The following is a 22,673-nucleotide window of genomic DNA, read 5'->3' on the forward strand; positions in this document are numbered from 1 at the left end:
TGAGATGCAGGGGTAGAAGCGCTCAGCACTGTTCTGCTTCGACAAAGCCCTCCTTCTCCTGGCTGGCTGGCTCTACCTCCGAGTATGTTGCATGGTTGGTGTGATTTCGGAATTTCATGGCAGGCCAGTGATGTGGCCTTCTCTGTGGATGGAAACAAAGACCCATCAGAAGCTATGACAGAGCCTTTCACACCAAGCCTGTAGGGAAATAGAAAACTCAGTCCTGAAATAAAAACAATGCTGTCTTTGTGAAAGTTTGACTTTTCTTAATAAAAAAAAAAATTTTAAAAATCACTTTATGCTTAAAAGAGTTCATTACAATGCTTCAATCTCGCTGAACTGACCCACTAGTAAGGTTAAAACGGAGAGCGGGGAGGAAGTGGAAACTTTAGGTGCAATGTCACATCAACCTCAGAACAAGGACAGCCTGTGCCCAGGGTAGCAGCCGAGGATGGCCACAGGCTTCCTGTGCGACCACACACACGTCAGCTTCGTGTCTCCCCTCGATCTGCAAAACAGGCACACCCGATTGCCCCTTCTCAGCCGTGTGTAGATAAATGCATCAAACATTGCCAAGTCCTCAGGTACTGAACTGGTAGAGGCCACGTAGATCAATCCTCTGAAGCCTGTCTCTGCAAACAGGGCAGATGGAGGAAAGACAAGTGCTCTAGGAAAAAGCCAGGGAGCGATAAGGAAAGGCTGAGGGCTTAGTGTTGCTCACTCCCTCCGCAGCAGCTCCTGTGCCAGGATTCAGCCCACTTCTGACTGCCTCGGGATCCTACACCAAGCGGTCTTCTAGCTTTTAACAGCAGATGGAGATTGCTGGACCCCCTATCTTTCCGAGAATTAAAATCTTCCATTTAGAGCATTCACGCCACCACTTCCAGAGTAGCTGATGGCATCACATCTATCAGTAAAGTCTGACAAATTTAGTCAACAAAATCCAGCTGGGCAATTCAAAAGGCAGCGATCTCAATTATGCCATAGCTCCAACTGAGCCCTCCAACCAGGCTGCGTGGCGACTGCTCATGCAAGCAGGTGGAAGAGTCTAACATTGCACGGGGAAAAAAAAAGGCGATGTGTGAAAGGGAGCATGTGAAAGGGAGCAAAATAAAACAGTGTGGGAGGGAGAGAGCCTAAGTTTAAAACATCATCAACTGGAGGTTGGGGGATTAGCCGTGACTGTAGGACCATGAAAAGAAACTCAGATATGAACCCTACCAAAGTTTCCCCTCTCCTCTTCTCTTTGCTCCCCACTCTCCTCTAGCAGGTTAGGATTTGCGTGGATAGCACAGGAAGAAAAAACCAGCCCGGGATAAGGCTCTCCACTCACCTCAATGAAGAACAGGGCAGCGTTGGAGGTGGGGTGGCTGTTGATATAAATTCCAGCAAGGATTATAGCTGCAATGAGCAACACGGCCAGAACGATCCCCACGATAGTACCTGTGTGAATCGGGGCGCCTGCTTTCTTGGAAGGAAGGCTGCTTCCCACACCTGCAAAAAAAAAGGATTCCATTGAGTCTCGAACTGTGTTGAGACCTCGGGAAAAGAAAGGACAGAAAAGCAAAGCGAGGCGAGACCCTCCAGAGCGCCGCATGGCTGACTAAGCAACTCGGCCTGCCCTTGTTTGGCTCCACAAGAAGGGAAGATGCACTGGAGAGCTGCCTGAGCTCCAGCATTCCTTTCAGCTGATAGCAGTTAGCTGGTTTGAAAGAAGATTAAACCACCACCATGCAGTAACCCCCTCTCCAATCCATATTCTTTATATATTGGCTGCTCACTCTGATAGAAAGCCATTAGCCATATGCTGAGTGGGGTCCTCAGTGTGTCTTACCCACAGCCCTCCAGCTTGCCCTCGCTCCTCGGCTATGAATATACAATCGCACAGAGCTACAGAGGGTGGATGTGGCATATATTAACAGTGACGTTACCAGCCATTTGGGGAGCAATTTGGCTGAAACTGGGAAGATCATGCATTTCAAAGGCCCCATGTCTGCAAAGGAACTGATCCTGCACCCAGTTCAGCCAGTTTAACTCCCTGAGCTGATTTCAGGTACAAGGGATAGGCTCGTGGTTTGACCAAAGTTCTTGCAAACCTGACATCAGGTGAAGAGGGCTCGGCTCCTTCCCATACTCTGAAATTAGTAAGAGCATTACTGGCAACAGTTTGGTTCCCTGCCCTCGGGGGTGACGCACAGACTTGGACTGAGAAAAGATTCAAGGGAACAGAGATAAAAAAGGCAGAGCTGGGCTAAGGATGCTTTTTATGTTTGGATTTTACACTGCTCTTTGTCACAGCTGGGGAAATTCAAAAGAAAAAAAGGACTTTGTGTCTATGCAAAAAACTGCAAAGAAAGGGAAATACACAGAAAGAGGAAACTCATCATCTTAGTTTGCACAGCAGGACTACGTGGGAAAAGTAGACAAACAGCGTCAGGGTAAAGCAGATTGGTCCCGACTCTCACTTTTCACTATCTGAAATGGTATTAATCAGAGTAAGGATAATAGGAGCCTTATCTTGATTACATCCTTCCAATCTCGGTTTCACCTGTCCACCCTGCTGACTGATCGCAACTCCCCCGGTGCATTTGCTTTCAGTGTAACATGTTTTCGCTTGGAACAACTGTAAGCAGGCAAGAGTGAAGATTAAGGCCTTACCTTCGCTTCCTGCATACTGATTGAGCTTCGTATCATCTAAAAAAAGAAAAGAAAGGCAAAAAAAGTAAAGTTAGGAGCTTTCTATGATATTCTGCATGCTTCCCACCCACTTTTGTTCCTCTGTAATGGGGCCACTGACAGAATGCACGTCTTTGCACAGCACTTACGTGGCCAGTGACAATTTTAAACTTCTTGAGTTTGGCAGAAGAGGAAGGCACACAGAAAACAATAGTGAAAACCTGTGGCTTATGGTTGGTTGTCTTCCTGGAGCACAAACACCTGGGGAAACTGGTCATTAAGGATGCTCAGTGTGCAAGGCTGAACAATCAGGGAATGCTGGATGAGGCCCCAGCCCTGGTGGGTGTCTGTGTTCAGACTATGGCATTTGCAGCAATACCCCGCCAATACATCCCAAATCGATGGGTGTTACCCTGTAGCTGTCTTCCACAGGAGCCCAAAATCCAGTTCCGTTCTTCACCTCATTCCGGAAGAGCCAGGACGTATCGTACAAGGCTTTATGCCTTGATGGCCTCCACATCACCGACCTCGTGAGTCCAGCTGAAAGCCTGATCCAGGATTCTTACTGCTTGGCTCACGCGTTTGCTCGCTGCAGCACTGACACATGACCAGCGAGCCAGACACATCCACAAACATCTCCACAAGATCCAGCGAGCAGGGCTGGCTGGCTGGGGAGGCTGCGGAGGGGTGGGTCCACTCCTTTGCTTCACTCCTTCCTTCGCTGTGCTTCTCCAGATAAAGTTCGCTGCCTGATGCAGCTGGCTGTTTGTTTCCTTCCAAGATTACAAATTAACTTCATGCTTGACTATGTCACAGAAAGCCTCTTGTTCTTTTTCCAAGAATTGGCAATGAGTTGGAAAATAATCTCAGTGGTGGTGTTACGCTCCCCCTTCCTTTAATTGCTCCTTTCAAAGTCAACTCTGTCAGGCAGGCACTCCGTTCCTCCCCCCAACTCCTTCCCATTGCTGAAGGACAATTACTAATGTTCCTTTCTATTTATTCTAATTAGCAGTTTGCGTTAGGGACTATTAAGCAGCAAAATTGAAGTGATACCTGCCGCTAGGATCTGAGGAGCCAGCCCTGTGTTAATAGGATTATCAAGCTTTAGAACATGGGTGTCTCGAGGGAAACTCGGGTTCTTATGTGGAGCTTTCCTATGCCGAAACGAACGCCGTTCCCAAGCAGAGGGCAATCACCAGCCTGTGCTGTATTACTGCCAGTCTGAGAGTGCTGGCAGCCCTGAGCCACCAGCTAAGACCAGGCACATTAAAAGCACGAGCCTCGATGTACAGTATTAACCTCTGTTACGATGCTGGGGAGTCTGTCCACCAGGGACTAGTTGCTTGTTGACCTTCACAAACGTGTCCGAAGGCTGCGCTGCAACTGTAAAACTCTTCCCACTGGAGGGTTTCATCTCCCCCCTGGCCACATCACTCAGTCCCACCTCTTCAGCTGCCCTTCCTTCTCCTGTCCACTGCCTCCTGTCCTCACCCCTGCCCTTGCGCTTCAAAGATGGGGTCGTGATTGTATTTATTTGGATGTGAGTTGGCTTTATGAGGCATCGGAGTGAAAGACCTCGCCGGGGATAAGCGTCAAGGATGGGGCGTCCCTGCTCACCCCACCTGCCCCTACCTTCCGTAGTGAGGCTGTCAATGAAGAGCGAGGACGTGGAGGTGGTGACATCCTCATCCAGCGGTGAGAAGGAGCTCTCAGGAGGTGCTGAATAGTAGTTGCCTTCTGCTAAATCCTCACAGGTCTTCTCATCTGACTGGAAAGAAAAGAGAGAACAGCTACTTTTCCCAGCTCTCGTAAAGCGAGAGTGCCAGGGAGCCAGCGGTGAGGGCTGCGCTTCCCAGGCTTAGGGCAACCGAGCCCTTGGGGTTCAAACCCGGAGTGAAAGCAGGGGACATGGTCCAGAAGTACCAGAGGGAAGTATGTGGGGGGTGACCTGGAGGTTGGAGAAGAGGAGAAAAAGTTTGGGAACCACTGAAGTAGGACAAATGACAATGATCTGGCAAGGTCCTGCAGCCTGACCTCCTTGCATCGCTGGCTAACCTTACATCAGTCCTGTGACCTCCTTTTTCCTCACTCAGCCCTCTTGATTAACAGGGAACAAAGCTGAGTTTTCAGTGGGGAAAGGAAAAAAGCCCAATAACCAACCAAAAACCACCCAAAGCAGAAACAGATGTTTCATTAGAGCTGATCTTTCTGAGACAAAGAAACTAGTTCATCCAATGTGGAGATAATTGTGCTAACAAGGACAAAAAAATATCACAAGGGCTAATTTCTTCATGCTTAAGAGTGAGTAAGAGTCATGCTTCAGAAGGTGAAGAAAAAAAATATCCCAGTGTACTCAAACTGCACCATTTGCTAACTTAGGGAGGTCTCTGCACCTTTACTGAATATCCAGCATCGACCAACACCAAAACAAGACTCCAGTAAGGCACACGCTGGGTTAGATGGACTATCCTTTAACCATCCACTGTAATGGGAAAGGGATTATGTAAAGGGATACCCAGCCTGTTCCAGAGCAGCGTGGGTCAAGCGGAGCTGAGCATGAATTTTCTGAGCTGGGATAGGGCCACTGTTGTCTTCTGCAGATGAGAATCCCTCCTAGCGGAGGACCTAAGGGAAGTGATTCTTCTCTCAGCCTCACCTGGCCACAACCGTAGGACAGCCACTCCTCACGGTACCGGTCAAAGCCGCTGGAACATCTGTGGAGAAAAGAAGCGTTAGCCCGTGGCAGAGGAATTCCTGACAGACACAGCAATAATAATGCTTATTTGCCCGTGATTTCTAAGCTGCCTGCAAGTCCCAAATGCTGCCCCGATGGGCGCTGCGTACAAACGCTTGGATAAACAAGTATCTGAGGACTGGAAAGATTATATACAAGTTGGCCTCCAAAGACATGGGGTTTCCAGTACAGCTGTGCTGGAAGGACCCAAATGTTCCTCTTCACCGAGGAGGAAAAGGGTCAACACCACTTCTCCAAGGGAAACGGAGAAGCAGAGAAATAGGAAAAATATATAGACTGAGTTTGAATTTCCATCCCCTGGACTCTGTGCCAGGGCAAGGCCGTGATCTTCGCGAGGCTTTTTTTTTTTCCAGCAACATCTGCACAGGAAAAACACATTAAAGAAATTACAAATGACATCAGGAAAACACCAGCTAGAGAAATCTCTGCAGAAGCAGAGGGAATGAAATAGCACTCTGACCCTTGGAAAGTCTCTGGGGATACCAAAATGTGAACCAGGGGTTCAACTCATATCAGCCCTAATTTACCCAACTACCAAAAAAAAGAGGAAAAGCCACAAAAACCTGAAGGACCTGCTGAGTCACCAAGATCTCTGCTGAAAGTACTGTTCCTGTAACAACTACAGGCTCAGCAAAAGCAAAAAAACAAACTCCACTGCCCAGCTGAGAGCTAAGAGGACTCTGGGGTGCATCCCGAGTCCAGCTCAGCCTCGAAGCCACCCCACCAAGTTCCTTGGGCAAGATCATGTTGGCTTTGCAAAACCAACCTGGTTGAAAGCCAACGAGATAGCGGCAGCCTTGCTCTAGCTTGCGTTTTCCACCACGCTTGCCATTCGTACTCTCCATTTGTAACTCCGGCGCTGCAGGGCTGAGGTGCCGACACGCCGTTACGGCTGCAGAAAGCGTGGCTTTTAGCCAACGCGTCAAGAAGTCACCTGACTATAAGCGATAAGAACAAACATCCTGCAACAGCGGCTGGGATTTTGGAAGACTGGGTTTGCAAACGCTGTGAATTTGGAATAAGCAGAATGATGAAGTCCTCGAACCTCGGGGTTTCAGCATAAACAAGATCCAGGCTAAGCCACTGTATCCCAGGCTTGGTTTTGCTACCAAAGCCACATCTGGTTTCACGCATCTCTCTCAGCTGCGAGAACATAATATTCTCTGATCTGAAGCCACCACTGAGCAACTGTCATTGAAAAATGATGTTCCCCTGGCTGGGGTTGTATTCCAGCCCACTGAAAGGCAGTGAATCAACGCTGATTTATAGGGTCGCTTTGCTGATGTCTTGGGATCTTTCCCTGTCCCAGCTGTCCTGCTCATACCTTGCCGAAATTGCTGCGTGTAAGGGAAGGGTGCAAGTCTTGAGAGAAGGGCTATAGAAAGGGGTGAAGGTGCCCTGCAAGCGACGCCGGGGTGAGCCAAGGCTGCCCTTGCGGCAGGCACTGGGACGGGAGCCAGCCTGCGTGCCTTCCTGGGAGAGCTGGGCATTTCCAAAGCACGGCTGTCCCCATGCCACCTGCGAGGATCTGTGTTATTGGGCCCTCTCCCCTGCCACTAGCTCTAAATAAATATTTCAGCAAAATCTCATTAAACTCTCTCATGCTCCTTATCGCGCTGCTGGAGCTGAAGGAGAGCACGGAGCAGGGCTGCTGCATGGCCGGCACTGCAGCGGGGCCAGCCTCGTCCCCTCGCATCCTCCGTTTACCTCCAAAAAAGCAGCAAGTGCCCCCCACCCTTGCTGTGTCTCCCCTCTGACGAGCCCCCCCTGCAGTTGGGGGTCCTGAGGAGCATCCCTGGCTCTGTGACCTACCTGCCATCCTTCAGACTGAAGCCTTCCCCAGCCTCCCTGCCCTGCCCTTCTGTCTGAAATCACAGCCTAAGTCAGGACACGTTTCCCCCATGTTTAAGCTTACTGAGTCGCGCTTCTGGTCTCAACTTGTTCCAGCTGCTGCATCAAAACATCAGGACCAAAAACCCAAAACGTCTCCTTTCAGCGGCGTGTAACCGGAGCTCAGATCACCGCTTAACCACGGCTGCAAGGCTGAGCGCAGCACCCTCACTGAACCAAAATGCAACAAAACCCCAAAGCCAGCCAAAAAAGGAAAATAATAATAAAAAACCCAACAACACTAATACAGGCATCAGACCTGGAGTTGCACTTGCTCTCCCAGCAACAGAAACATTAGCAAGAGAAGAGGTGGGAAGGAAACTCATGGCAGCTACCTTTGCAGGACATGACACCAGCTGCAGTTGAAGGTCAGCTCCGAGGTCACACACATTTCACAGCTCTGATGCTGGAGACAAGCTGTAAAAGAGAGAGAAGAGACGCGGCAGTGATACACCAGCATCTGCACGGGCACGAGGGAGCATCTGCTGAGAGCTGGTGGCACGGGGAGAGCCAGAGCGTCAAGGGATGAGTCTCTAACCCAACCTCCCTCTGCCACAGACCTGCAGGACAAGTCAGCACCGTTTGAGCAGGAGCGGACTCCCCGTCCACCTGCAAACATCTTCCCGTTCTGCTCAGCTGGGAATTAAAACACACCTGAGGCTTATGCCATTTCTTCTTCTACAGAGGGTGTTTCTCAGAAGGAAGCAAGCAAAACTGAGAGGTTTAACCCTCTGTTGCTATGTCCACACTAAGTAGTTCTGCAAGAACATCTCCACGCTGGAGAGGACTAGCTGCTCGTAAAGTACCACCACTTGCTCGTCACCCTGTCTAGAAAAGATGGCCAAGAGGGCTTGTCTGCAAAAGAAGTCAAGTGAACCGGCAGTTTTAACAAGCCCCTTGGGAGTCCCTGACGGCCTGCGATGAGAGCCGAGAGCCGATCCAGTCCTGGGAAATACCAAGTGATGAAGGCAGAGCACCAGAGGGTCACATCCTGCCCAAAAGGCAGAAGCATCCCCATCCCACCTGGGGTGCCTGGTGCACCTCCACCCTGACCCAGACACTCCATCCCTGGGCTCGCCAGGCTGCCCCTCGCAAACCCACCGCCGCTGCTGCCCCTGACCTGGGCTGCCCACACTGCTCTGGTGGCCTCCAGTCCTGACCACCTCCGCTTTCCCCAGCGGACTGCCACGTGGAGGACACGGACCTCTGTAGAAAAGGCCGAGGCTAACCCAGTTCATCCACTTCTGACCTGAATAAGGCTAAAAATTAAACCCCCAGAAGAAAAAGCGGAGTCTAGTTCTCTCCCGCTCTGTGGGTCCTCTGAAGATACTGCTCTCGGCTACCCTAGCTGCTGGGGAAAAACAAAATAGCAAGTCTTAAAGAGAAAAAATAGAATTATTGCAGAATGCTTATTTATGATCTGCTTTGCAGTAACCCTGCCTGCTGTTAAAATTGTCATAAAATACCCCGGGGAGACCATTTAAATGCATAACCTTGGTATCTTCATGACAGATTTACTCTCTGCTCTGTATTTACGGACTGCATGATGACTTTCCCTTGTGCGCATGTGTCCTTGGATCCGAACACTAAAAATGTATCTATTTAGCAGGATCTTTAAGAAATTTCAGCAGAGTGTGGAGGCGTAGAAAATGTCTTGTAGACAGACCTGAAGTGAACCAGTGTCCAGCAAAATTAGCTGCAGCTTACGGAGCAAAGAGGAGTTTCGGTGGCTGGACAGGTGGGAAATGCTGGAAATTTCAGTACAGGAAATAAAGTACTGGGGCGAGAGGGGATCTACTGGTGAGCAACAAGAGCCATCGACACGGCTGCACACAAGGAAGGGTGCTGGGAGAGCAGCAGGGAGCGCAGCGTGGGACCACAGCAGATCCTAGGGACATCGTGCCTGGCACCGCTGCTCCCATTGCTTGGCTGGGGAGCGCTAAGCAAATCGGTTCAGGTGAAGCCCCTGCGGATCCCTCCTTTATCAGCATCCTCCATGCCAGCTGAGCTGTGCCGCATGCCGGGCTCCTGCCTCAGCTACGGAGCCGCCAGGCTGGCACACGTGTGGCATTTGCTGTTGCCTGAGCTTGACTCTGAGCTGATGAATCCAGAGAGGGCTGGATGTACAGGACATTCAGCAACAGCCACAGAATGCCTGGGGGACCCCCGTGCAGGGGCAAGCTGTACCCCAGCTGGTAGCACACCCTCCCTCCCTGGCTCCGGTGCACAGGAGGATCCCAAATGTTGGGTGATGGGTGGCAGCACCCACTGAACCTGCCTCCTCCAGCCTTGGCTTCCCTCTTTGGCTGTAAATTGGAGCCGCTGGTTGCAACCACAGGAGGGGAACGCGTTCTGGGGCACCAAGCCAGCCTGTCCAACTTACTGGGCAGTGGGGTGAACTCCACGGCTGACATGTTGGTGATCTTGCTGGTGTCCAGTTCCACACGGTGGTACTCATAGATGGTCCGACGGCGGGACTCTGAAACGCGGAGCCTTGGCTTTAGGCTGGGTGCAAACCCACCCTGCACACCCTTCCCCACCCTGCAATCCCAGCCGGAATCCCAGCACGTGCGGGGAAAGCTGAGGTTGCTGCCACCTCCCAGCTGAAAGGCAAAGGTGGCCCCAGGTCTTGGGGTCGTTCCTGTGGGAAAGGACAGGGTGCGGAGGCTGTCAGGCTGCAGGAGAAGCAAGGCAGGGGGGTGCTGGTGGGGAGGAGGGATGTCAGGGCACTGCTCTCCTCTTCCCGGTTTTGCTAGGAGGAGCTTGGAGCTCTCTGCCCCCCTCTCCCCAAGCAGAGACTCCCGAGATGGATGTGGTCCAGTCCTGCATCGCTCCAAACAAACACCAAGCTGCACAACACATTGCTCGTCAGTGACTCACGAGGCTGCGAGCCTCCCCCGTGCGCAGCGCTTGCCTGGAGCTCCCCTGGCGCCTTCCCCCAGCTCCCCCTTCCTTCTCTTTCCCCTTCATCCTGGGGGCCAGAGGGGTCTTATCCTGGATTCAGGCTTCTCCCAGATTTTCTCCCACAACCTGCCACTAATTCATGTGGTGACACCAGCCAAGATGCTTCCCTGGCATCACACCTACCTGCACACCTAATCAAACCTGTCCTTCCAGCACGGCTCTGGGAGACCAGTGGATGAGCGGGACAGAGTGCTCCCCCCTCTACCCTTCCTTCTTCCTCTCCTCTCCTCTCCTTCCATTCAAGCCTTGTTTCTTCACCTCATTAGTTTTTTTCATGCCCGGTTCTTGCATTTCTTCTCCCCTCACCCCCCCGGGGCAGGCAGGAGGTAGAGGCAGGGGTCCGTAAGCCCACCGGGGACGGAGGGTACCAGCCCGATGAGGGCAGGCTGGCGGGGAGGGGAGGCACCATCCAGCCTGGCCGAGATTTTTACACAAACTGTTGTAAACGGGTAATAAATGAGGGCCAGATGGCAGGCTCCATAAATAACAAGGAAAAGCAACCGCGTCGGGCGCAGCGCGGGGAGGCAGCAGCGAGGTTGGGCTCCTCATGACAAGAGGGGATGGCAGAGCCTGGAAGAGCCTTTTTGGCGAGCTCGCCCCATGCCTGCAGCGCGTGGCACACGTGGAATAAGCATGCAGACACGCATGTAGCTGTCCCCATGTCCCATGGACGCAGGTGCAGGTCCCAGCCCTGCCTGCAGCAGCCCTGCAGCACCCGTGCCATGACACGCATTGAAGGGCAAACCAGAGCAGCAGCAGCGCAGCTTGCAGGCTCCCCTAAACCCCCATGCCTATAGAAACGGGGCACACAGCCCCCACCCCCTGCCAAGCCTCTTGTCCATCTCCAGGCTCATTTGCAATTGTTCTTCCCCTCCTCCTCATCAGCTGGAAGTCAGGGAAGCGATAGCTTGGCTGCTCGCAGCGATTTGGAACACGCTGGGCGAGAAGCACCGAGGCCTTTTGCCTGCAGTGCCTTGCCAAAGCACACAGCGTTCGTCGTGAGCCGGGGCCACCCAGAGCTTGGCCATGGAGAGAGGCTCCCCGAGGGGGAGGCACCCCCAGAGGGATGTGGGACACAAGAGCATCGCTGCAGCCGAGCCCCGTACGCCTCCTCACGCTCCCTTGCTCCCCATCGTGAATCCAAGCAGCGCACCCTCATGCCTTGAAGCGCCCAAACCCGAGGACATCTCATCTCTCCTTCCCCAGCTGCCCCCTCTCCCAGCTGCGATGCCAGGGGAGCCTCGGCATCCCGGTGGGATCAGCTGCCTCCCCCTGTTCCTCAAGGACTCACCAGGCACCTCGGGAGACGAGTTGAGGATCATGAAGGCATCGGAGAGGCCGGCTTTCACAGGGTGCTGGGTGGCGCTGATCTGTAGGACCGGCATGGGGATCTGCAGCCGGGGAGAGAGGACGTGATGGACCTCAGCCCTGCCCCGGGCTCCTGGCGCTGCTGTAGGAGTCTCCAGTGCTTTGGTGGCACTGGGAATGCCCAGACTCAGCGTGTGAACAGTTACAGCCCGTCGTCTCCCCCCAGACCCACAGGGATCCCCCACGGGGACCCTCCTGCCGCGCCTGCCCCAGCAGAAACATCTCTCACCTCCTTGTACCCAAAGACGATTCTCCCGGTGCTGTGCAGGGCCGCCTGGAAGGTGAAGCTGCCCATGTCCTCCTTCCCCTGAAGATAGACCTTGTCCCACTGCACCACAAAAACCGTCCCTGGGGGAGAGACCAGAGGGGGTCAGTGTCGTCCCCCCCTGAGTCTCTCCTTGTGCCACATCTCCACAGCCTGACAGGTTGAAGCTCCAAACCACCTCGTCCCCAACCTCCAGTTCTGAGCAGATCCATGAGCAAACCGCTGCCAAACATCCCTGCTGCCCCCCCTCTGCAAGCCCCTCCCGGGTGCTGAACACCCCCGGCTGCCCTAGGCTCCCCTCCCCCACACCCTCACCTGGCTCCAGCCCCCCCTTTGCCCAGTTTCACAGGGAAGCAGCAGGCAACTGGGCTACCACTGCAGGGATGTGGCTAGCAGGGGTAGAGGGGCAGCCAGAACGGGGCTCACCGTTGTCCAGGTACTGGACGGTGGAGTTGCGGGAGTAGCTGGGGTTGAAGTTGGCCATGAGAGGGGCGACGTACTGCGTGGCCGTGAGCATGCGGTGGATGACGTCCCCCATGAAGATGAAACCTGAGGAGCAGAGGAGGGTGAAGCAGCGCACGCTCCCCTCCACCACCCCGGGATGCTCTCTCCCTCTTCCCGACCTCCCACCACCCTTGCCCCGGCTCACCCATCCTTTTTGACCCCCAGCATCCCCCTCCCAGGTCTCCCCCAAGCCCCCCCTGCATCCCCTCAACTGCTGCGGACACCGAGGCACCAGCAGCACCCAGCTCCCCGCGGACCCGCAGGACAGGGGTTGGATTTGGGGTGCAGGGAGAAAGCTGGAAGGGCTGCAGCCCCTTCTCTGTCTCAGCTCCCCAGGGCTCAGGGATGTGGGGTGAGGTTAGAGCCAGCACCGTGTCCAGCCCCATCCCCACGAGACCACCTACCCAGTGCAGACCCCCATCCCACCCCGACTCACCCCCTGTTGCTATCGTGACCTGTCGCAGGAGGTGGCCGTAGAAGGGGAAGTCAAAGGAGAGGACGATCCTCTGCGGGAGGGAGATGGGGTGAGAATTGTCCTCAGCCCTTGGAAAAACACCTGTGGGAATTGGGGGGGGGGGGACACGGGTCCGTGCCCACCAGCACCAGCTCTGCCCTGGGCTGGGGCAAGCTCCCGGGACTGGGGTCTGGAGGAATGGGAGAGGGGTGGGAGCGGGGGTCCTGTGGGTGCCCAGTCCTCATGGCTCATCCCCTTCAGCTCCAAACTGGGGCTGTGGGAGATTAAATGCTTCCCAAGCCTCGGTCTCCACCGGGCTGTCACGAGGACCGGGGGGGGGTGCTGCTGCCCGGGGGCAAGGTGCCACCACTGGAAAATCCCTGTGGGAAGAGGGGACACGGGGACACCCCAGGCTGCCCCCACCAGCCCCGTGGGCTCACCGAGGCCTGCCGGTGCGTGTTGGAGAGGATCCCGTGGATCTTCACTTGGCTCCTGTAGCCGCTGCCATGTCAACCCACAGCCCCCTCAGACGGGTGTCCCCTGGCCCGTAGATCCGTGACACGTAGTAGCTGTGGTTGTCCTCCTGCAGCCGGGGGGAGACGGGGGGGACAGCGTCACCCAGCTTGCTCTGAGGAGGTGTGAACCCCCAGGCACGGCTCCGAGCAGCAGGGACCCAACCTCAGCACGAATCAGCAACAAACCCAGCACAGAAACCCCCGTGTGAAGCCAGCAAAGGATGCTGAGCAGTAGGAGAAGGTGCAGAGAAGACCCAGGAGACCGATGGAGCGCAGAGATGGCAGGCGAGAGAGAGATGTGACCCACACGAGACTTGAGCAAAGCGGATGCAACATTCCCAGGAGGAAAACATCCCGCTCCAGAGCCAGGGGTTCGAAGTTACAGGCTAAACAGATCGCTAGAAGCGAAGCAAACCACCGGAGACAGGAGCTCCGAGGAAACCACGACCCTTGGACCAGGCAGCCTGGGGAAAGCGGCCAAGCCACCGCCGCCAGCCGAGCGGGAGCGAGGGGCTGAGGAGGGGGGACACGGTGGGGGAGCAGGGCTGGGGGGTGCTCTGCTGGGTGGCACCCCCGGAGCGTGCGATGGGCCACGGCTCTGCATGAGCGACCACCCCCCCCTCCTCACCCAGGGCAAGGAGAGGGACCCCAGGCACCCCCCCGCCACCTCCCCATGCCACCAGCAGCACCCCCGCGCCCCCCTTCCCCCACAGCCCAGGGCACAGACCACAGGGCAGCTCTGCCAAGAGCCACCTCAGAGCGGTCAGGGACCTCCCAAAGGACACACAGCCCCAGCGGGGACCTGTCCGCCTGGCTCTGCGGCAGCTCCTTGGGGACACCGGGAGCAGGTGACATCCCGGGTGCAGCCAGCCCTGCGCAGCTCCTGTCCCTGGCCACACCGTCCCTCTCCGACAGGATCGGCACGTGGGGGGCTGGGGACACAGCTGGGGACACAGCTGGGAGCTGTTGCCTGTCAGGGGAGGCCGGTTCATGCTGGGGGCCGGGGGGGGGGGACGAGAAGCATCTTAATTTTCCTTGGGAAAGCGCTGTTCCGTTGCTCCGTGCCAGCACCTGGCGCGCTGCCACGCTCGCCGCTTGTCCCCATCTGCTGCTCTTCTGCCGCTCAGCCCCCTCTGACCCCCAGCCCCCCTCACCCCCCAGCATCCTCCCTCCAGCTCCCCCCACCTTGGGCAACCCCAGGACCCTCTCCCTGCGCACGAACCCCAGTGCCAGAGGCAGGGAAGGAACCCCTGGCCCAGGACTTCGTGGCTTGGAGGGGGTAAAAAACCAGAAAGCGACGCCCCCCGTGTCCAACAGCCCCGTCCTGTTCCCCCGGGAGCTGCTGCAGGTCTGCGGGAGGTGGGAGGAATAAAATGCTGTTAGAAAAATTCTGCAACCTGGCATTTTTTTTCTGCTTCAGTAAAGTTCAGGGAGGGCTGTCGCACTCCTCCGCCTCCCGTGGAAGCCCTGACTCCAGGGAAAACTTTCCCAACTCTCCCCTATGGCAATTATAGCCCCTTCTTGCCCAGAGGGACTGGTGCAGCCCAGAGCCTTCCCTCCCCTATGGATGGGGAAACTGAGGCACAGGGAAGGCTGCGCCAGTACCTGCTGCATCCCAGCACCCACCTCCCCATGCAAACGCTATGGAAACCCCCTGGGATGCAGGGGACAGGCCAGCACTGGGTGACAAATGACAAGAACTCTCATGCCCTTGTCCCTGCTGTGCCTTCCCGACGCCATCCAAATAAACGAGGGGGGAAATAGAGGCGGGCTGGGAGCGCGGAGGAGCTGGCTGCCGAGCTCCTGACCTCATCGCTGACTCATTAGGATGTCCTAATCCGTCACCTTGCTTTGGTTACAGCAGGAATTAAGAGCGGGGAGGTTTTGGACACACAAATAAGTGGGGAGTGCAGCCGCCGTGGGGCAGAGCTCGGGGAGGGACGGAGGTGATGCCCAACACCACAGCCCTCTTCATCCTCCAGGTCCTGAGCTGCCCTGCTGCATCCCAAACCTGAAATATTTGGGGAGGGGAGAGAGGGGAAGCCCCTCCAGGCCACAGCTGCCTCAGCCCAAGGTAGGGTCGCACCTTCTGCAGGCTGGATGCGGCGCGATGCAGTGACGCGTGGAGGAGCAGCATCCCTGACCTTGAACGTGGCCCCGCTCTCGGGGCAGACGCTCCGATCCCCCCGACAGCATCGAGCCCCAGGAAATTGCTGCCTTTTCCTCCTGGGAACCACAAGCACCATCACACCCTCCCTGCGGCTCCCCGGCATCTCCACACGCCGTGGTGGTTTTGGGCTGGTTTGGGGCTGGTTTTTTTTAAACACTTCCACATCAGGGACTTCTCTGGCCTCTGGCCCCTTTCTATCCCTGCTGGCCAAGGAGCTCGAGCGGAGCAGAAACAGCCACAGCTGTTCCTCCCCTGCACGCTGTGCCACAGGGCACTAATGCCACCAAATCCACCGCCAGCTGCCGGCAAAAACACCGGGACGGTCACCGCGGCCAGCGCATCCTCCACCAGAACCCAGCCTCAGCCAGAGCCACGTGTCTCCCCGCATCCCCGAGACCCTCAGCTGCCAAGAGAGGCCCCGCCACAAATAACCAGGAGCTAATTGAGGGCGGGTAATTAGGCACAGCCGGGATGTGAGAACCAAGTGAGATGTCCCAGGAGGTGACAGTGCTGCTACATGAGTTCATTAGCTGCCATGGACCCCCCCCCCCTCTTCCCTCACAGCCCCCTCGCCCCAGCACCCTCGGCAGCATCACACGTGGCATCGCGGCCAGCGAAGTGTTCCCAGCGTTTCAGGGCAGGGATGGCCCTGGGACCTGGCAGGGCTGGCGGGCAAGGACGGCCGCAGGGCTCGGAGCGGTCCCCGGGGCACAGCCACCTCTCGCTGGGCTGTAATTACCCACCATATATTAAACTGGAGCCAGCGTCCCCACCAGCTCCCTGCCCAGCCTGGAAATAGCTCTGGGCGGTCAGGCGCTGGCCGCATCCTGCCTCGGGGGCAGGCGAGGGGCAGCAGCGGGGACCCCAACTCACCACGATCCGTGTCTCATTGGCCGGCAGCGTGTCGATGGCCAAGCTGCCCCCCCACCAGGTCCTGGCTGATGTGGGTCCCCTCTGTCCCCGCTGAGGTCTCCCGAGCTCTCCGCTGCCCTTCGCCCACCGCTGGGCTCCCGGGAGGGTGTCCTGGGGGGGCACAGGAATGGGTCAGTGGGGTCCCACACCGGCTTGGCACCCGCCTGTGGGCTGGGATCAACCCCCTCCCCCAGCAAAGCAGCTTTCTGCTTAGGTGACATGAGTTTGGGGGGTCTCAGCCCTGATAAGCAGCATCACAGCAATGATGGAGATGCAGGGAAGGGCTTCTCGGGTCAGGGTGGCTGCAGGGTGCAGGGACAGGTGACAGACACCCACGGCCTGGGGAGGACAGCGGTGATGGAGGGGTGAAGGGAGGCAAAAAACACCTCCAACCCCCCCAGCTCAGCTCACACGCCAGCGCGTGGGGAGAAGCATGAGGTCCTGGAGATAGGGAAGATGTGGCTTCGGCAACAGGGCACCAGCGTGGCTGTGTCCTCGATGTCCCCAGCCATCGGTCTCCTCCACCAGGCCGGTACGGGGCCTGGGTACGGGGCCTGGGTACCACGGCAGCCTCCAAAACATCCATCTCCAGAAGAAACGTGTCCCTCATCCCACATCCCTCCCTGCCCAGCTCCAGCCCCAGGGAGTGGAGGCCAGAAACACGGCACAGCAGTGGCGGGGGGGGGGCACATGAAAAAGCCATTTGGGACCAAATCTGCAGAGACTCATCACATTTCCCGGCAGCTCAGCACGGGCGGAGGCGGCGCGGCCGGCACACGCTCGCCCACGGGCAGGGACAGAGCCAGGACGTCTGTCCCCTGCGAGTGGGACAGCAAAAACACCCGGTGGGGCCACATGCTGCTCCCCTAACCCCTGGGGGGGGGGGCTCCCACCTTCACCCCCGGGGAGAGGGAGCTAATTACTGCCTAACGAGCTCCCGGGCCCCTCCTGAGCTGTCCCGTGGGGCAGCGTGTCCCCAGTGCCTCCAGGAGGGGAAACTGAGGCAGGGGGAGCAGGGCTGAGCTGGCAGCTGGGGGATGTACCCCCCTGAGGATGGATGGGGAAAGGGGGGCTGGGGGGCACTGGGGGGGCCCAGCCCCTCTCCACTGAGGACCCCCAGGGAGCAGAGCCTGTTCCGCAGGCTCCAACGAGCCCCCCCACGAAGGCTCCGGTGTCCTCCCCAAAATCTCACCGCGCGGCTGCACCCCCAGCCAGGCCAGCATCAGCCATGTCACGGGGAAGGGGGGGATCCGGGGGCGGGGGGGGCACCCCACTAGCCCCACTCTGCCCCACACGGCTTGGGGGGGGGGGGTCCTGGCACCCCACAGTGCCAGTGCCCTCTGCATGGGGATGCTGAGGCAGGGGGGGACGTGGGGCGCAGAGGGGGACCCCCGTAGCAGGTCCCACCCCACGGGTGGCTGCGGGGTGCGGTGTGACACCCACCTGCGCGCCTGGGGGGGGGAGGGGGGGGGCGGAGCAAGAAGACACTCCCAAAACACAACCCACCCGGGGGGGCACAGCGCGGGGGGGGGGCAGGCAGACGGCTCGGGTGAGGTGCGACCCCCCGGGCACAGCGACCCCCCTGGCCGGGTGCTCCAGCCCCCGGGGCCGCGCATGGCGCTGCGCACCCCGGGACCCCCTGGACCCCCACTCCCGGGATACCCCCCCCCCACACACACCTACTCCGGAGGTCGCCCGACGCCCCCCGCCGCGCTCCCAGCCCCCCCTACCTGCGCCCCGCGGGCCCGGCGCGCCCAGCACCCCGCGGAGCAGGCAGAGCAGGATGAGGCCCCCCCAGCGCATGGTGGGGGCGGTGGGCACCGCTGGCCCCGGCTCTGCTGGGGGGGGGGGGGGGGCTCAGCGCCCCGCCATGGGCCGGCGCCCCGCGGAGCCGCGCTCGGAGCCGGAGCGGGAGCGGGAGCCGGAGCCGGGGGTGGGGCCGGGGGTGGGGGTGGGGCCGGGGGTGGGGCTGGGGGTGGGGATGCAGCCGGTGGTAGGACCCCCCCCCCCCCCCGCCGGGGGGGCTCGGACAGCGTGTGTCCCCCCGTCCCGGGCAGGGCTGGGCGGCTGCTCCGAGCATCCCTGCGGGGAAACCTGTCGCCATGTGCGGGCCCCCCCCGCAGCGCCCCCCAGCGATATGGGGGGGGGGGGGGGCATCAGCGGGGTGGGGGTCCCACCACCCTGCCCCCACCGCGGGCAACCCGGGGTCGGTGATCCTGCACCGGGTTGCGGGGCGGGGGGGGGGGTTTACTTGGCTGAGCCCACCAGCCCCGGGGGCCGCGTTCGTCCCCGAGTTCTTCCCCTTGCAGCAGGTGGGGTGGGGGTCTCAGGGGTGGGGGGGTCTCAGGATGGGGGTACCGGATTTGGGGTCTCAGGATGGGGGTCCCGGGGTGGGGGTCTCAGGACGGGGGGCCCGGGGTGGGGGTCCCGGATTTGGGGTCTCAGGATGAGGGTCCTGGGTTGAGATTCCCAGAGTGAGGGTCCCAGGATGGGGCTCCCAGGTTGGGGGTCTCAGAATGGGGGTACCGGGGTGGGGGTCTCAGGATGAGGGTCTCGAATTGGGGGTCTCAGGATGGGGGTCCTGGGGTCTGGGTCTCAGGATGGGGGTCTCAGGATGGGGGTCCCGGGTTGGGGGTCTCAGGATGGGGGTCCTGGGGTGGGGGTCTCAGGATGGGGGTCCCGGGTTGGGGGCCTCAGGATGGGGGTCTCAGGATGGGGGTCCCGGGGTGGGGGTCTCAGGATGGGGGGTCTTGGATTGGGGGTCTCAGGATGGGGGTCCCGGGGTGGGGGTCTCAGGATGGGGGTCTCAGCCCTGGGCGAGGGGGCCGGGGGCAGGAGGCGGGTGCAAACACCCCCAGAGCTGCATCACATGCCAAGGGACTGGGGGCGATGCTGCCCCCCCCAGACCCTGTGCCCCAGCCTGTGGCCAAAACCGGGGGGGTGGGGGAGCAATGTGGGGACCCTGCGGCCCTTCGGCTGCTCTGAACTGGGGAAACTGGGCGGGGGGGGGGGGGGGGGGCGGGGGGGGGCAACATCCTGGGGGTCCCTGCCAGAGAGTGGGGTCTGTTCTGCAAGAGGAAGCGCTGTGTCTGGCAGGGGCACCCGATGTTGAGGTGAGCAGGAGAAGAGCTGTGGGGACTGGGGAGGAAATTAAAGGGGTGGAAAAAAAAGAGGGAAACGCCTCCCCCCCCTAAAAAAAAATAACTGAAGGGGGCACCCCGAGGGAAACCCCCAAACAAAGCAATAAAGGGGGCACCCGGATTTGAACCGGGGACCTCTTGATCTGCAGTCAAATGCTCTACCACTGAGCTATACCCCCGGCGCGGGAGCCCTGCTGCCTGGCTGCCATACCCGCAGCGTCACACGCCGGGCTCTTGCACACGCGTGTGTTTCCACGCACACCCGCCGCAGTGCACACGCACACTCATACGCTCACTCATATACGCACCCCCCCCCCCCCCACAATCTCGCACAGCACACATGGCGCCCCACCCCCCCCCGGGAGGGTGTGGGGCAGAGCAGGATCTGGCCCCCACACTCACCCCCAGCCTCAGCAATTGGGGGGGGGGGGGGGGGCGGGGGGAGCTGTGGCACCATCAGCCCTGACACCCCCAGCCTCAGCAATTGGGGGGGGGGGGGGCGGGGGGAGCTGTGGCACCATCAGCCCTGACACCCCCAGCCTCAGCAATTGGGGGGGGGGGGCGGGGGGGAGCTGTGGCACCATCAGCCCTGACACTCCCAGCCTCAGCAATTGGGGGGGGGGGGGGCGGGGGGGAGCTGTGGCACCATCAGCCCGGACACCCCCAGCCTCAGCAATTGGGGGGGGGGGGGGCGGGGGGAGCTGTGGCACCATCAGCCCTGACACCCCCAGCCTCAGCAATTGGGGGGGGGGGGGTGGGGGGAGCTGTGGCACCATCAGCCCGGACACCCCATCTGCAGAGAGGGGGATGGAGCCGGACCCTGAGTTTCCTGCAACGCAGGCCCAGGCTGCGCATCCCACCGCGGGGCTCAGGGGGGTGCACGCCCCCCCTCCCCCCCCCCCCAGCTGCCGGAGGACCCCCAAGGGTCTGGGGGGAGCAGAGGTGCTGTGTGGGGCCTCTGTGGGGCTGGGGGGGATTAGCCGGAGACGGCAGAGTTGGGGCGAGCGCCCAGCGGGGGACGGATGGGGGGAGCAGCCGTGGCTGCGCCCCAGGAGCAAGGTCAATATTTGCTGCCTGAGCCGCTGCGCAAACACGCAGGGCCGCATCCGGCATCCTCAGCACCCGCCTGCGGCACGGGGAGAAGGGGGTCTGGGGGGACCCCGGGTCACAAGTGGCAGGCCAAGAGGAAACGGCCTCAAATTGCACCACGGGAGGGTTATATTGGATATTAGGAAACATTTCCGCGTGGGAAGGGTGCTCAAGCCCTGGCTCCGGCTGCCCAGGGAGCTGGTGGAGTCACCAGCCCTGGAGGGGTTTAAAAGCCGCTTGGATGCGGAGCGGAGCGCCGGGGTTTAGTGATGGACTTGGTCTCCAAGGTCTTTTCCAACCAAAACGATTCTATGACCACGGTACAAGCAGCCACGTTGGTTTTCCAGCCACCGGCCTGGAGCATCCCCTCGCTGAGCTGCCCCGCTTCCCCACGCCCCCCCCGCAGCCCCCCGGCCTGCCTTCCTACAGATGGGGAAAACTGAGGCACAAAGGCAGGGGAATCGCCCAGGGCAGCAGCACCGTGGGGAAACCAAACCCAGGGGTGGGTGATGTCCCTCCCCGCAGCAGGATGCGTCTCTGGAGCCTGAAGGAGGGGAGACCCTGGTGCCCCCCAGTCCCAGCGAGCCCCCAGGTCCTACCCCGGCTACCCCTGGGGACAAAACCCACCCGGAGCGTTGTCACAGCCCCCGTACCACAGTCTGGCAACTGGGATCCAGCCCTGGGGTGGCTCTTCCCGCTGCAAAGTGTATTGGAGAGGTTGGGGGGGAGCATGAGGTGGCCCTGGCTAAGACCCCCCGCCTGTTTGGGGACATGGCAGTGGCATTGTCTGGGGGATCCGCTCAGGGGGGGCCACCGGCGGGTTTGCCCAGCCACCGGTGCCAGATAAGGGCCGGGACCGCAAACACCTCGTTTGCAAAGTTGTTAGGGAAGGTGCAAAGCCCGTCACCCCCGGAGCCGTGTGTACGCAGGGGGTGGCGGGGGGGGTGTGTGTGACAAAACACAGGTGGGATGCCATCTGTGTGCCCACCGCTGTCCTTCCTGGGGGTCACAGTGTTTGCCCCCCGCTCCCCCCTTCCGCCTCCCCCTTGGGCCTGCTGCCCTCTGGGTCCCACCAGCACAGGGGGGGGACAAAGCTGGGAACTGAAGCCACAGTTGCATGGAGCCGTTCGGTGGCTGGAAGGGTGCTGGCACCCACCACCATCCTGAGGGGGGGACACCTGAGGGGCTGGTGGGGACACAGGACATCCTGGGTGCTGGCACCCACCGCCATCCTGAGGGGGGACCTGAGGGGCTGGTGAGGACACAGGACATCCCGGGTGCTGGCACCCACCACCATCCTGGGGGGGAACACCTGAGGGGCTGGTGGGGACACAGGACATCCCGGGTGCTGGCACCCACCACCATCCTGGGGGGGAACACCTGAGGGGCTGGTGGGGACACAGGACATCCCGGGTGCTGGCACCCACCGCCATCCTGAGGGGGGACACAGGACATCCCGGGTGCTGGCACCCACCACCATCCTGAGGGGGGAACACCTGAGGGGCTGGTGGGGACACAGGACATCCCGGGTGCTGGCACCCACCGCCATCCTGGGGGGGGACACCCCATCCTGGGGGAGGGGAACTGAGGGGCTGGTGGGGACACAGGACATCCTGGGTGCTGGCACCCACCGCCGTCCTGAGGGGGGGGACCAGAGGGGCTGGTGGGGACACAGGACACCCCAGGTGCTGGCACCCATCGCCATCCCAAGCCACGGGGGGACCTAAGGGGGTGGCAGGGACCCAGGACATCCCAAGGTGCTGGTACCCACCACCATCCCAAGCCATGGGGGGGACCCAGGACATCCTGAGTGCTGGCACCCACTGCCATCCCAAGCCATGGGGGGACCCAGGACACCCCAGGTGCTGGCACCCACCACCATCCCAAGCCATGGGGGGACCAAAGGGGGTGGCGGGGACTCAGGGCACCCCAGGCTGCCCAGGGGCTGCGCTGGAGCCGCCCAGGCGCTGG

General features: G+C 59.5%; 1 protein-coding gene and 1 non-coding gene across 2 annotated transcripts; both read right to left on the reverse strand.

Moving 5' to 3' along the window:
- Positions 1 to 9: 9 nt before the first annotated feature.
- Positions 10 to 18,276, reverse strand: PLXDC1 (plexin domain containing 1). The gene is given in 16 exon segments (XM_055790102.1): positions 10 to 142; positions 1,334 to 1,494; positions 2,659 to 2,694; positions 4,309 to 4,444; positions 5,333 to 5,390; positions 7,657 to 7,738; positions 9,705 to 9,800; positions 11,577 to 11,676; positions 11,883 to 12,001; positions 12,345 to 12,467; positions 12,859 to 12,928; positions 13,317 to 13,372; positions 13,375 to 13,459; positions 16,435 to 16,485; positions 16,487 to 16,584; positions 18,204 to 18,276. Coding segments are annotated over 16 exon segments (1,464 nt in total). The 3' UTR covers positions 10 to 22.
- A 1,444-nt stretch (positions 18,277 to 19,720) lies between these two features.
- On the reverse strand, positions 19,721 to 19,792 carry TRNAC-GCA (transfer RNA cysteine (anticodon GCA)). Its single transcript has one exon. It is a non-coding gene; the product is annotated as a tRNA-Cys (tRNA).
- Between the last annotated feature and the right edge of the window lie 2,881 nt (positions 19,793 to 22,673).

The sequence above is a fragment of the Falco peregrinus genome, chromosome 18 (genome assembly GCF_023634155.1).
Source record: "Falco peregrinus isolate bFalPer1 chromosome 18, bFalPer1.pri, whole genome shotgun sequence".
NCBI classification, from domain to species: Eukaryota; Metazoa; Chordata; class Aves; order Falconiformes; family Falconidae; genus Falco; species Falco peregrinus.